The sequence below is a fragment of the Theropithecus gelada genome, chromosome 4, assembly GCF_003255815.1.
Source record: "Theropithecus gelada isolate Dixy chromosome 4, Tgel_1.0, whole genome shotgun sequence".
NCBI classification, from domain to species: Eukaryota; Metazoa; Chordata; class Mammalia; order Primates; family Cercopithecidae; genus Theropithecus; species Theropithecus gelada.
This window is the reverse complement of record NC_037671.1, coordinates 16272920-16288019: the sequence shown is the minus strand read 5'-3', so window position 1 is coordinate 16288019 and position 15100 is coordinate 16272920. Positions and strand designations below refer to the sequence as shown.

General features: G+C 46.3%; 1 protein-coding gene across 9 annotated transcripts in view; it reads right to left on the bottom strand.

Moving 5' to 3' along the window:
- PHACTR1 (phosphatase and actin regulator 1) overlaps nucleotides 1-15100 on the bottom strand; it is a 575876-nt gene that overhangs the window by 10783 nt on the left and 549993 nt on the right. For all 9 annotated transcript variants that reach the window (XM_025382675.1, XM_025382676.1, XM_025382678.1 and 6 more), the window contains 2 exons: nucleotides 6394-6449; nucleotides 1362-1423 (listed from right to left, as the gene is read on the bottom strand). In XM_025382675.1, the coding sequence (XP_025238460.1) occupies nucleotides 1362-1423; nucleotides 6394-6449 (118 nt within the window). The remainder of the gene's footprint in view (nucleotides 1-1361; nucleotides 1424-6393; nucleotides 6450-15100) is intronic.

Here is a 15100-nt window from a genome sequence, read left to right as displayed (position 1 = left end):
TCCACCAGGGTGACGCCAGCCAGTCGTCTGACCATTCAGGCACTTGTTTATCCTGCTCTTGCTAATTGGGTTGGCATTTGGCTTGTCACCAGGTATCTGGGATGCTCGCAGGGAGAGAAAGTGTTGAGAAATACAAACCATCTCCTTAATAATTGGTATGATATTTCAGGATCTCTGAATTTCTTCCTTTGTGTGATATTTCTGGAGAGAAAAATCCAGTAATAAACCTTTTTACAATGAATGTTAATGGACCTCTTAACTGTCGCTAAGATATGAGTATCTTTCTCTCAAGATGGTCACTGTAGGAGGCTGATTAAAAACACTTTGACTTCGTCAGACAGAAGGTAGTATTATATCTTGCATGTCATCAATTAATTACACTTTTCAGCATCATCCAAGAATAGCCTTAACAATGCGTTTGTTGTTAAAGAGGACACTCGTGTGGAATGAGATGCATGCGAGGCTACAGTGCATTGCCAAACCATCTATTTTTGGGGTTAAGAATATATTAAAATTCCAGTTTTATGACTTTTATCTATGTGCTTCTCAAACATCTGCTTTAAATTTGTCAGCACTTTCATAATTTAGCCTAATAAAGTTGCATAGTTCTTAATTCCTAGGGAAAGAATAGTGTCAGGGAAGCAAAAAAAAAAAAAAAAAAAAAAAAGTCTATACTTTCCCAGGGTCATAGCAAATAATTGTGTAATATTTGAACTAGTAATTTTTCTTTTATTTTGAGACAGTCTTGCTTTGTTGCCCAGGCTGGAGTGCAGCAGTGTGATCTCGGCTAACTGCAACCTCTGCCTTCCTGGGCTCAAGCAATTATCCAATCTCAGACTCCCATGTATCTGGGACTACAGGTGCACATCACCACGCCCAACTAGTTTTTGTATATTTACTTTGGCAAAGACAGCATTTTACCATGTTGCCCAGGCTGGTCTCGAACTCCTGGCTTCAAGCTATCCACTCACCTTGGCCACCCAAAGTGCTGGGTTTATAGACATAAACCACTGAACCTGGCCTTTGAACTACTGATTTTGATTATGAATTTCCCATTGCTTAATGGGATTATAGTGAATTTTTAAAAACAAAACATTTAGTGTGATCAAAAATATAACACAATAGCCATCAAGTTATTTGGGAGTAGGTGGGTGTCACAAAATTAAACAACATTGAATGTCACCAGCTCAAAGGACTGAGGGTCATGAAACTGAGTGGAGAGGTCTTACAGAGTAAGAGAGTGGCGCTCTCTGACACAGGAGGAGAGGAATCAGGCAGCGGTGAGGCCACTGAGGCCAGCAGAGGTGTGGCGGGCAGCCCACCCTCGCCTGTCCCAGCTCTTGGCATGGAGAACCACCTACCTTTCGGGTTAGCCTCCTCTTGATCTCTCTCTTCTCCTCCTGTTCCTCTTGTTCATTCCGAGCTGAAAGAAATATTTAAGATGTTTTTTATTTCAGTAAACAGTGTTGTGTACAGGTGCATCCTCTGGACCTTGGCAGGCTCTAGGCCAAGCATTTCAGTTTGAAAAAGGGAAGAGAGAGCTCCTGTCCCCTCCCCCAGCTGCCCTTCTCCTTATGGGGATTGCTTTCCAAACTACCTGCGTTATTTCAAATTGCTACTGAGCAGGTCGACCTTACCATTCTGCCTTCTTTACATCACATGGGGTTTCAGGTCTCCAGGCAGAGATGCTGGGGTTGAGAAACATGGCTACAAGGAGGGTAGGTTTTTTTTTTTTTTTTTTTTTTTGACAGGGTCTCATTCTGTCTCCCAGGCTAAAGTGCAGTGGCACAATCACAGCTTACTGTAGCCTGGAACTCCTGGGCTCAAGTGATTCTCCTACCTCAGCCTCCCGAGTAGCTAGGACTTCACATGCACGCCACCACACTTGACTAATTTAAAAAATTTTTTATTGAGATGGGGGTCTCATTATGTTGTTCAGACTGGTCTTGAACTCCTGGCATCAAGCGATCCTCCTGCCTTGGCCTCTCAGAGTGCTAGGATTACAGGTGCAAACCACCGCACAGCGCAAGGAGGTGGGTGGGAATGTTGACGCAGGGACACAGGCATTTGGGGAGATGTGAGGATCCTTTCTTTGGATAAGACTGGGGCTCACTCATTCTCTATGGAGCCACCCAAACACTGAAGGAGGCTCATTGTGATGTAGCCCTTGTGTCTGGCGCCCTGTGGGGGTAGAGAGAGCAGAAGACCGATCTCAACCTGCTGCAGGAACAAGACAAGGCAGGAGGAATTTCAAAACGCTCACCTTTCACAAGCCCTGATTCCATCGATTCTTTGAATCTTCCAAGAAGTCCACAGAGCATGGGTGAGGCCAGAGTGTGGGATACAACTGCCTGCATGTAGACTTTTTAGGAGTGGCTCAGAAGAGTAGACTGCAGAGCCTAAAAGCTCTTGGCTTAATACATGGGTGATTTACTCAGATTTTTAAAGAGCTGTATATATAAGAGAGTCTGGGGAAGGGGGCAGATATTTGAAGGGCAGAGAATCTGGGCTTATTTCTCCTTTTAAGCTAACTGGATGACCTAGGGTAGAGCATTTCCCTTGTGAACCTTGGAAGAATTCCTTGGTATCTATGGAAGCACAGACATCAGCGTAGCATTGTTGGACTTGAAAAAACTATGGAAGTCAGCTTGTATCAAGGAAGGCCTGTGATACTCAGGCCTTCTGAGATTACATTTCAAATGGTGTTAGTAAAAGGAAACACGTTGATTTTGGCGTAGGGTGCGTTATGACTGCCTGGGACACAGTTGTTGAATTATATTTTGGTAACTTCGTTAGTTTGTTGTATTGGTGTACACATGCAATTCAGGTATAGTTGCTTTTTGTCTTCGTATGGGACAGGTCTTTAAAGGAAGGAAACCCCCTGTACCTAGAAAGGGGTGGGGACCATCTGATAACTGTGTCACCTTTACACTGAAGGTGACTATACCTCCCACTAGCACAAGTGGTGTGAGGTCAGAGCAGAACTCAGGCCCTTGAGGGCCACCCCCACAGGCCTGATTTGGCCCCCCGACTGCCTGTGGGCATAAGGCGTTGTAGAAAGGCAGCACAAGAAACAGCCACATCTTGCTGTGGGCTGAGGTCACCAGAGGTCCCTGCTCCAGCCTACCCTACAGTGCCTGAAACCATCACCATGAGTGTGCTTTCCTTTGGATTAGAGATCTTATCTCCCACCCGGAGTGGTTTTTTTTTTTTTAAATGCAAATTTCTCTTGAATAAAAGCCCATTAAACTAGTCAGCCATTAATAGCTCAGTATGAATTAATCTAGCAGAGATAAACTGGGGGGCAGACAGCAAAACCGGGAAGCAGGGAGCCCCCAGACAGTGACATTTGTACAAATGCAAATTTCAGTGGGATAAAACCTATTAAACCGGTCAGCCATTAATATCTTAGTATGAATTAATCTAGCAGAGACAAATGGGGAGGCAGACAGCAAGAACCAGAAGGAGGGAACTCCCATTTGGAGATGTCTCAGGTGGGAGAACGGATGGAAGGAAAGGTGGTCTGGATGTTGGGTCACTGGGGACAGCTAGAGGGCACACGGTGAAAATTTACAGAGGCACAGAATACTAGGGCCATGAGGGGCCTAGTGACCACCTCATCTACCACCACTGGTTTATAACTGAGGATCTGAAGGCCCAGGGGTGTTAAGTGGCTAGTCACACCCTACCTGGCTCAGTGGTTACACAGAGAGGCTTTTTCCTGTGGTCATGTTTTGCTTGGGGCCGGCTCTACTCCTCATTACTAGCCTCAGACTTCTGATCCTACAGGCCCCTTCGGAGCCGTGAAAGCAGGCATCCTGTGACACAGCTGACCGAGCATGGAGCCCTTCATCTCCTATGTGCATTTCTTAGGTCATTCTTGGGGGTGGGGCCACAAGCTACCGCCTACGGAATCGATACCTTTAGTTCAAAGCCATTGACCAATTCAGGTTCATGAATTTTCAGGCAGAAGGTACCAAGACAACCCCATTAGGCAACTGGGAAGACAGGCCAGGAAAGGCCTACGATGTCATCATTACAGCTGCCACCATCAGAGGGTGCATTATGTGCTCAGAGGTGCACAGGGCCTCACTGGCTGCTGGACAGAACAGGGGCTGCTCCCAGGGCCAGGCAGGGTGAGGCTGGAAACCAGTCCAAGGCTCTCAGAGCTCCAGGGCTGAGCCATGGCATCTCTGTGCCCTGTTCCCCACCACCCAACACCGAGCAGTTCCTCAAATGGCTGAAAGCTCAGAAAATCAGTTTTAAAACAAACTGTTGGAGGATGTTTTCTTATATGACTAGACATTTTTGTTTGTTTAACAATCGCGATAGATTAAATTTAAAAAAATATTTAGGAGAACATAGTTCCAGAACACAGGGAAAAATAAGAACCTATGGGAAAACAGTTGATTTCTGAAAAGTTTCAAAACTCTGAAATGATCCATCTGTTTGAATTGGTCAAGTAGTTCTTTAACTTGCAACTAGGTGGCCGGGACAAGAGGGATTAGGGAAGAGAATAAAAGAGAACCATGGGAACAATCTTTCACAACTCCTTTTTGGTTCCCTGAATCTAAGTTCCCTGCTTGATGGCGGTGAAAACCCAAGCTCAAAGGACCTGTGGTCTCCCAGGGATCTGGACAAGCCACAGAGGGGATCTGATGCCTTTGAGAGAACCCAGAGCTGAGCTAGGGGATTTTAGATCTCTTTGCAGAAACCGTATTCCCGGTGTGATAAGCACTATTTTCTGAAACCTAAATAATCCCCGGAGGCTTTTAGCTTCTTTGAGTTTAGGCCTCAGGTCAGAGGCCACAAGTACAGCAGGGGGCTGTGAGTAAGTTGTACAGGCTCACCTGGCTGTTTATCTTTCTCTCCAACAACGGAAAGTTTATAATTGCTCAGGTACCAGATTGGGGCAGAAAGGAAGACATCATACAGGCCAAATGCTTCCCTGACCTTGGAAATCCTTTGAAAAAGCTCTAAATTCATTCTATAGAATACGAAGCTTGGAAACTTTGAAGGATACCCCTTGGGAAGAAAAAAAATAAACGCACATTCCTAGAGACCTAGGCAATGCTTAGGGTTCCCCGAGGACCGAGGAAGGCCCAGTCCTGAAAATAACTTCCACTGAGAGTTGAGGAAGTGGTGGCTGGCATGGGGATGGGAGGCAAGATGTTGATAAAGGCAGGGTTGACATAAACGGACATGCGGGGGCGTCGGGTGGGGGTGGGTGCTGTAGGCAACAGGCCTCCCCATCAGAGCGGAACTCAGCACCGACCATCAGCAGACTACGAAATACCGAGCAAGTCACAAGGCCACAGTGAGCACGGTAGAAAGGTAAAGTCAAGAATATTTTAGTGTGGTTACAGTGGAAATTCCCGGCAAACTCACACTGCGGTTGCATGTGATTTACTGGGCACGGGGGGCGGGGGAGCTGGGGGAGGCGAGGAGTCAGTCTGTATACCATAGCATTTCTAGAAAACTCTGCATAGTATATATCTTTCTTTTCTGGAGAGAAATTAGAAGTGTGTCGTGCGGTAGGGGGAACAGGGTCATGAATTAAGCCAGAAATATTTGTTCACTATCTTGAGGCAATGTTGGTGAGAATGGTAGCAATGACTGAATGGAATGGTTTGATTTTTAAGTTATTTAATATCCACCACTAAACTGACGCATACTGGTGTCCATCAAATGCTTGATCTGTTTCAGTATTTTGTATCCTTTTTTTTTTTTTTAAAGCACCAAGTGGATCCTCTGTACATATTCAAATGTCTCTGTGTCTTAAACCAAACAAGGGGCTCATTTATATTTTTCTGTCTGCAGCAATGGTGAAAGGCAGTTTTCCTCGAATGAGACCATCAGACAGGCATGCCCGGGACCAGCTGTGGGAATCCTGAGAGACAGACATGAAGCACTTCGCTTGGAAATGCTTTCTTAGTCTTTAAATTTAACGTTCAAAGGGATGAGGGATTTTTATCAACAGCAGCCAGCTGCAATGCAAAGTCATGCTTTCTAGTCTCAGTTCAAATGGCCATTAGCCGCCCATATCACAGTCTCCATTTTCAAGCCAATTTTGGCTTAAAGGTGACCCTACTCTCAAAAATCATTAAATAATAAGTGGTCTCACTCTAATTTTTCAGCTTCTCTCTGACTTTACAACTCACTAAAAGGAAGGCTCTGCCTGCCGCCTGTGAGCTTCTAAAGTGGAATAAAATTTGCCTTCTCTTTGGGGAGGTCGTCTTTGGTGTTCTAACACACATGGAGGAAGCCTCAACCGTTAGAAAGGTTTTCAGTGCTTTCTGCACAGGCGCAAGGTAGAAACCTCGTGGCCTACCATTAAATAATAACAAAAGCCGCCACAAAACATCAGGGATTGCCATGGGCTTAGTCACTTACGTTTCAAAATGTTCCTCTGTTCCAGTTCTTCCGCAGTTGGCCTCTGGCTCAGCCGCCTACGGAAAAAATCCAGGAAAAGTTTTTGGACCATATCATAGCCTCCTTGGGTCATTAATCGCCTCGGCCCTTGCAGATACATGAGACAGAGTCAGTGGCTGGAGTTCTTGTTCCATCCTGTGCTCTGAAAGACTGACTCTCGCCACCACCGCCTCCTCAGTTCCTCAATTTCAAGCCCAAGAGAGGCACGTGCGTCATGTCACAGCCGGTGACCCCCGCCCTCCTCCCTGCAGCGGCCCCTCCCCAGCCCCGTCTCCTCCAGTGGCCCCAGGCAAGTGGACTGCAACTTAGACGGGACTCTTGTCTTCACAGAAGTCCTTTTCTTTCCTTGTGGCCTCCTAACTTGGGGACTGTGGCCTCTTGCCTCTCCCTCCCTTGAGGCTAAAGCCTGTCTTGTGCCTCTTCTGTGCAGACTCAGTTAGAACATAAAGAGGCCTGTGGCCCCGGGGACATGTGAGAGAGTGTGTCTGTCTGCAGAGAACAACGGCTGCTCTTCTTTTGGTCCTGCTCCTCTTATTCCAGAGCCTTAGAGGACATGAGTGGCAAAGGCACAGAAATGACACTCCTGTGGCCAGGCATGAAATTTAGCCACCGTAAGTGAAGCATCATAGCCAGGGCATGAGCCTGCAATGATGCAATGCGTGGAGGCAGGGACAGGCAGTGGATGGCACGTAGTGACAGAAGTAGCCAGGGAACGGGCATGGCATCCGAGGGGGGAATGCCTGCATTAGGTCCCAGGAATGACTGACACGGACTCAGGAGCCTGAGCAGGAACAGAGACGTCTGTACCTTTGAAGTTTTGGTAGTTATTTAACAACGCTGCAATTATCCAGCATTCCACTTCACCCACTGGGATGAGGTGTGTGAGAGACTGAATCATTGTAGAGGAAATTTTAGGCTTCTCAGACTCCTCTACTGGGATCTAAGGGATAGAGAGGATGCTCTCCTAGTTACGGAAGTTGCAGTTCCTCCCTGGGTATTAGAAACTGGTGTCCATAGTTGGCAAGATGTTCACATCTTAAAATCTGAAGAGAGTTCCTAGAGTGAAAATATAAGTCAATGAAGTCTCCAAACATAACTACAGTTGGTTCTCTGTATCCATGAATTCCACATTCTTCGGTTCTACCAACTGCAGATGGAAAATATTTAAAAAATACAAACAAAAACAATAGTGTAATAATTACTGATATAGCATTTATCTTGTATTAGATATAAGTAATTTAGAGATGATTTAAAGGATATGGGAGGATATGCGTAGTTTTTTTGCAAATACTAAGCCATTTCATACAAGGGGCTTGAGCATCCTTGGATTTTGGTATCCAAGGGAGTCCTGGACTCAATCTCCCAGAAAGGACTATATTTTTAATTCAAAGCTTGTTGTCATTTGCGTTTTTCTTTATTGCATTAGGCCAGAATCAATTGCTTCTGTGACATTCCCGTGTCACTACCACATATCCTATATAGGGAATGGGCTTCAATGTCTCATATAGTTTGGATATTTGTCTCATGTTGAATGGTAATCCCCATTGCTTGGGGTGAGGCCTGGTGTAAGGCGCTTGGATGGGGAGCCCTCATGGCTTGGTTCTGTCTTCTTGACAGGGAGTTCTTGCAATATCTGGTCATTTAAAACTTTGTGGCGAAACCCTGTCTCTATTAAAAACACAAAAATTAGCCGGGCATGGTGGCACATGCCTGTAATCCCAGCTACTTGGGAGGCTGAGGCAGCAGAAGTGCTGGAATCTGGGAGGTGGAGGTTGCAGTGAGTCGACATTGTGCCACTGCACTCCAGCCTGGGTGACAAAGTGAGACTCTGTCTCAACAACAACAACAACAACAACAAAAAGCGTGTGGCAACTCCCTGCCCACTCTCTCTCTTGCTCCTGCTTTTGCCATGTGATGTGCCTTCCTCTCCTTCACCTTCCTCCATGATTGGAAGCTTCCTGAGGCTTCCCTAGAAGTCAAGCAAATGCCAGGGCCGTGCTGCCTGGATAGCCTGCAGAACCATGAGCCAATTAAACCTCTTTTCTTTATAAATTACCCAGTCTGAAGTATTCCTTTATAGTAATGCAAGAATGGCCTAATACAATGTCAGAGAAAGGATTTTTGGTCATATACCTGCCTGTCAAACCTACAGTACCCTGAAACTGTTGGAAATTGCATTCCAAAGTGTTTTTAAGAGTATAAGAACATTTTCACATTTATTATTCCTTTTCAAAATATCCCCATGGCATAATATAAAACATTTGTTTTTGACCCAGTTCCTATCACAGAGCACCTAAAACGCTTGGAATTTCTGGAGTGTCAGGAGTGTATTTTGTTACTTGGAATGAATCCCTTTGGATCACACCAGAGTTTGTGCCAATTAGGTGACTTAGGATGGGGCTGGCTACCAGAAAGACTACATGGTTAGAGGCGTGGAGCTTTCAGCTGGGAAGCGGGAGGGTAGGGGGCTGGAGGTGAAGTTCTATGGAAATTCTTGAACCACAAGATTAGATGAGCTTCCTGGTGGCTGACCACAGGCCTGGGGGCCACTGCTGGGAGGGTGGCACCTGGACAGTGCACAGAAGCTCTGCCTCTGTCCCCCATTACCTTGCCCCATCCATCTCTTCATCTGGCTGTTCATCTGTAACCTCTGTAAGGAACTGGTAAAGTAAGTGTTTCCCTGAGTTCTGTGTGAGTAGTCTTAGCAAATTATTTAAACACAAAGAGGGAGTTGTGAGAATCCCAATTTACAGCTAGTGGGTCGTAAGTATCGGTGACAACCTGCGACTTGGTATTGGCATCTGAAGTGGGGGGCAGTTCTGTGGGACTGAGTCCTTAACCTGTGTGATCTGACGCTATCCCAGTAGAAAGGGACAGAATCAAATGGAATTACAGGACGCCCAGTTCGTGTCTGCTGGAGAATTGCTTGGTGTATGGGGAACTGCGTCACACAGAAGTGTGTGGGGTCACGCAAGTGTGCTAAGTGTGAGAGTAGAGTGAAAAAAGTTGTTTTTTTTCCTTTTTTTGAGACGGAGTTTAGCTTTTGTTACCCAGGCTGGAGTGCAGTGGTGTGATCTCAGCTCACTGCAACCTCTGCCTCCCAGGTTCAAGCGATTCTCCTGCCTCAGCCTCCTGAGTAGCTGGGATTACAGGTGCGCGCCACCATGCCCCACGCTAATTTTTTGTATTTTTAGTACAGACAGGGTTTCACCATGTTGGCCAGGCTGGTCTTGAACTCCTGACTTCAGGTGATCCACCTGCTTCAGCCTTCCAAAGTGTTGGGATTACAGGCGTGAGCCGCTGCACCCAAAGTTTGTTTTTTTTCTTTGCAATCCCATTAAGACATTTTTCATCCCCATTGACAAGGGCCAGCTGTGTATTTGGAAATTCACAATATTAGAGGGTCTAATTTTGGACACAGCATCGTTTGAGTCCTTTCTAAAATAGCATTCTCATGCTGCAGGAGGAAAATGGTGATTATACAACTGAGTGAACCGGTGTCAGAGGTCTGGAATGCAGCTTACCGACTCCACGTTGAAAGATCTTAACAGCTCTTTCTCACCTGCCAGTTTAGTTTCCCTAAAAATACTTGCTGCTTTTATAAGGGATGGGAGCCACTTTTATGGAATGGTTTGGTAATACCCAGGCTTTAAGTCGAGCTAAGTTTTGGGGGCACTATGTTTCGAGAAAGCCTTGTAAATGCGGGTGGCGCCTACATCTTGGAGGTCAGGCCAGTGTTTCAGAGTCTTCTGCAAAGTGTCTGCAGACTACACTGTTTCCTCATCAGCTTTGACGGTGCCATCCCATTGATCTCATCACTGAACATGACAACTGGCTCTGTAATGGCCCTTTTTTTTTTTTTAAATGGGTGGTCATATTTGGAGGGGGTGAAACTGAGTGACTAGACTCTGATCCGAGAAAATTCTGTTATTAACTAGGCTGCTTTATAGTCAAACACCCATAATTTCAAATGAGGTCCTCTGTTTATGTTTTATTTCTCTGGAAAGCGACTGAGAACATCAAGACTAATCATCGCTATAAAATGCAGCTGAGCGCACCAGAAGGGCCTGTGCTATAGTTAGTTTGACCTTGAAAATGAGATTTGGGAAGAAAATGATATGGTGGCATTGTAATGACAAAGCACTAAGTAGCTCAGGAGCTGGAAGGTTTGGGTTCTAGTCCTGGCTCTGCTCTGAACTTATTTACCTCGGACAAGGTATCAGATCCTGCTAGGCCTGTGTTCTTTTCTCTGCAAATAATAAATACGAATTTAATAAGCTAAGGCTGATTTAATGCCTATAATGTAAGGGTGTGGTTCCAAGTACTGTACATATGTTCATTCATTTAATCTTTATCTCAAGGTTTTAAACTGAATTCCAGTTGCAAAGTCTCCTTTGCCCTGGAAGGTTACATAGTCATAGATTTGGGGATGAGGATGTGGACGTCTTGTGGAAGGGTAGTCAATATTTTGTCTGCCATAACCACGGTACTTTAAGTCAGAGGTTGCAAACTGATGTCTGGTGCACTGGATATGACTCTATCAGTTCTCTTTGGCATACTCAGAGGTTACACTTTTTTCCTCTTTTTTTCAGGCGGAGTCTTGCCCTGTTGCCCACGCTGGAGTGCAGTGGTGCAATCTCAGCTCACTGCAACCTCCACCTCTTGGGTTCAAGGGATTCTCCTGCCTCAGCCTCCTGAGTAGCTGGGATTACAGGTGCGTGCCACCATGCCCAGCTAATTTTTTCAATTTTTAGTAGACATGGGGTTTTGCCATGTTGGCCAGGCTGGTCTCAAACTCCTGACCTCAAGTGATCCACCCACCTCGGCCTCCCAAAGTGCTGGGATTACAGGCATAAGCCACTGAGCCCAGCTGGTTTCACTTTTTTTGAGCCTGAACGCCTTTAGACAGAGTGTGTGTGATCTAATTAGCCCACTCCCCAGGCCTCACTTAGATAGTACAGGTGAGCATGCTCACATCTGTCCTGCTTTTTTTTTTTTTTTTTTTTTTTTTTCAGATCATTCCTGGACCCCCAAGGGCCTCTGAGTTTGAGACGCTGGATGAGATCATCAAATGATAAGAATTCCAATTTTTGTTTTCCTAAGTCTTTCATCCGCCAATCTACCCAACATGAACCAGGGGCCACCTGGAGGCCAGGCACGTTCTTAAGGTGCTCACAGCCCAGAGGTGCACATCGGTGATTACAATGTGCGAGGTAAAACTGGATCGGCAGTTTCCAAGGACTGGCGTGTAATAAAATATCCTCAAAACAACAAGCAAGTTGGGCATGACTTAGACTTTCACTGCCCATGTGGAAGGCACTGTTCATTCTTGCAGCATCTCAGTTGGCCATCAAGAGCTGAGTCAGACAAAAACCATTCAGCAGCCACACGGAAGTGGGGCTGGCTGGGCACAAGGCAAAACTGTGAAGGAGATAAAGTGTCTGTGGTTCTGCCTTGACTCTACTCCCTGGAGTCCTCCCCTCTCGAGTTCCTAGAATTATGTCATCACTCTTGCTCTATCTCATTCCTGTCAAGACTTGTTTTAGAAATGGGTGCCAGAGACTCAGCTACATTCAAATGTAAACCCATTCATTCATTTAGCAAGTTACTTATTAGTGCCAGTGCTGTGTCAGGTTCTATATTAGGTACCAGGGTACAGTGATGAGCAAAACCAGTCCCTGCCCTTCTGGAACAGAGAAGATTGGAAGAGGATGGGGGGTAGCCATTAATCAAACAGTCACAGAAATGAGTGTAAAATGTAGCTGGAGTAAGGGCTTCCATGGTGAGGTACTTGGTGCAGGGATCTCTGGATCTGACCAAATCGGAAGGTCAGGAAAGGCTTCCAGGAGGAAGCGACACTGTGCCCAGAGCTCAGGGATGGAAGAAGGATGCTCTCTCTGGGCAGAGAGGAAGGAGAGAAGGTTGGTGGGAAGGAGGGCAGGGGCCAGATGCTGTGGGTGTGATTTGGATCTGTGTCCCCGCCCAAATCACATGTTGAATTGTAATCCCCAGTGTTGGAGGTGGAGCCTACTGGGAGGTGATTGGATCATGGGGGGTAGTTTTTCATGAACAGTTTAGCACCAACCCTTTGGTGCTGTTCTGGTGAGAGTGAGTGCATTCTCGCGAGATCTGGTTGTTTAAAGGTGTGTAGACCCTTCCCCCTTGCTTCTGCTCCTCCAATGTAAGACACCTTGCTTTCCCTTTGTTTTCCACCATGACTGGAAGCTTCCTGAGGCCTCACCAGAAGCAGATGCCAGCATCATGCTTCCTGTACAGCCTGCAGAACTGTGAGCCAATTAAACCTCTTTTCTTTATAAACTACCCAGTCTCAGGTATTTCTTCATAGCAGTGTGGGAATGGCCTAATACAGCTGCTTCTAGGACTTTGATCTTCTTTTTCTAGGAGCAATGTGAAACCGCTGAAAAGTTTAAGTTTTAGGGTGTGGGAGGGGAGGAGTGAATGAAATGATCAGACTTACACTGGAAAAAGATCACGCTGGTTGTTATACAGAGAAGGGATTGGAGGAAGCAAGAGGCAACCTGAGGAGAGGCTTCGGGAGGCTTGGCACACCTGGTAAGAGATGGTGGAGGCTTGGGCGAGGCCGTGGTGGTGATGTGCAAGCTCTTAGGAAGTCATGTAGCCACAGCATACATGAATGGACAGGAAGAAGCAGGTGTACAGGATATCTCCTTAGGTTTTCTTACTATTGCGACTAGATGGATGGGAATGCTGTTCACTGAGGCAGGGGCACTGCAAGAGAACCAGGGCATTTGTGAAGGAAGAGTAGAAGAAAATAATGAATTTGAGTTTGGATCTGTTATATCAGAATGCTCCTGAGACATGTGAATGAAGCTGTCATGTAGGCAGCAGGATACGTTTAGCTCAGTGGAGAGGAGAGGACTAGGCCAGTGATAGAAATCTGAGACTAGTCTGCAATATAGACAATATTTGAAGCCATGAGTATGGACAGAGTAGAGAATGGGAAGAGGAGAGGGCTTAGGATGGAACCTTGCAGAATTCCAGTATTTAATGCATGGACTAAGGAGGATGAACTTGCCATGGATTCTGGGGAGGGGCAGTTCTTGGAGATGGCATAAGGACTAAAATGTCATATCATGGAAGCAACGTAATGGGAAAGAAAATATAGTTACTAATGCTAAGGCTTTCTGAAGTGGAGTCGAAGAGGATCACACTCACACCTGCTGAAGGTCAAACCAGGGGATGTTCCAGTAGACTCGGTGAAACAACTGAAGTCAGCATCTGCTGGCCTTCAGCACCTCAGCTGAGAGTACCCTCATTAACTAACCAATCACAACGGCTTTGTGATTTAGGATTTCTGCCTGGCCAATGAACTACATCTGAAGATAACTTTTTGTGACAATCCTCTATTTTAAAAATTCTCTCCTGCAGCCAGCTTTGTGGGGCACTCTTCAGGGCTGCCCTGATCCGGTGGACCCCAACTGCCATTCTTTGTCTCCCAAATAAGTGCTATGTGCTTTGACCTGTGTGTCAATCTTTTCGTTAACAGTAAGACAATAGGTATGGCCCACAGAGAGTGCTGAGAGCTGCTGTAAGGTTAGATGAGGCCTGAAAAAAAATGCCCACTGGGTTTAGCACCATGGAGGCTGTTACTAGAGCCCCTTCAGTGGGGTGGCAGGAAGAGAAACAAGATTGGAGAGGGCTGAGGACAGGGGTGGGAAAATGGATGCACCGAAGGTGAAGGACTCGGCCACGAAGCCTGGCTTTGAAAGGGGTGAGAGAAGTAGAAGTGAAGGAGGCTGTGGTGGAATTTTATTTTATTTATTTTATTGTTTTTTTTTTTTTTCCAGAGATGGGGCCTCACATGGTCACCCAAGCTGGAGTGCAGTGGCACCACCTTGGTTCACTGCAGCCTCAACCTCCCGGGCTCAAGTGATCCTCTCACCTCAGCCTCCTGAGCAGCTGGGACTACAGGCATGCATCACCATGTCTAGCTAATTTTTAATTTTTGGTAGAGATGGGGTCTTTCTATGCTGCCCAGGCCAGTCTCAAACTCCTGGGTTCAAGCTGTCCTCCTGCCTTGGCCTCCCAAAGTGCTGGGATTACTGCTATAAGCACCACACCTGGCCAAATTGTATTGTATTTTTATCTCAGACGAGGGTTCACTCTGTGTCCCAGGCTGGAGTGCAGTGGCACCATCTCGGCTCACTATAACCTCCACCTCCCAGGTTCAAGTGATTCTCCTGCCTCAGCCTCCCGAGTAGCTGGGATTACAGGGACGTGCCACCACACCAGCTAATTTTTGTATTTTTAGTAGAGATGGGGGTTTTGCCATGTTGGCCAGGCTGGTCTCGAACTCCTGACCTCAGGTGATCCACCCAACCTCAGCCTCCCAAAGTGCTGGGATTACAGGCATGAGCCACCGCACTTGGCCCAAATTTAATTTTTTAATGGAAGAAAATGGGGCATGTTTAATGGAAAGAATCCAGATTAGATGGCGGGGGGTGGAGGGAGAAGCTGAATATATAAAAAGGAAGAGGCCCACTCGGGAGGCTGAGGCAGGAGAATGGCGTGAACCCGGGAGGCGGGGCTTGCAGTGAGCTAAGATCCGGCCACTGCACTCCAGCCTGGGCAATAGAGCCAGACTCCGCCTCAAAAAAAAAAAAAAAAAAAAAAAAAAAGGAAGAGG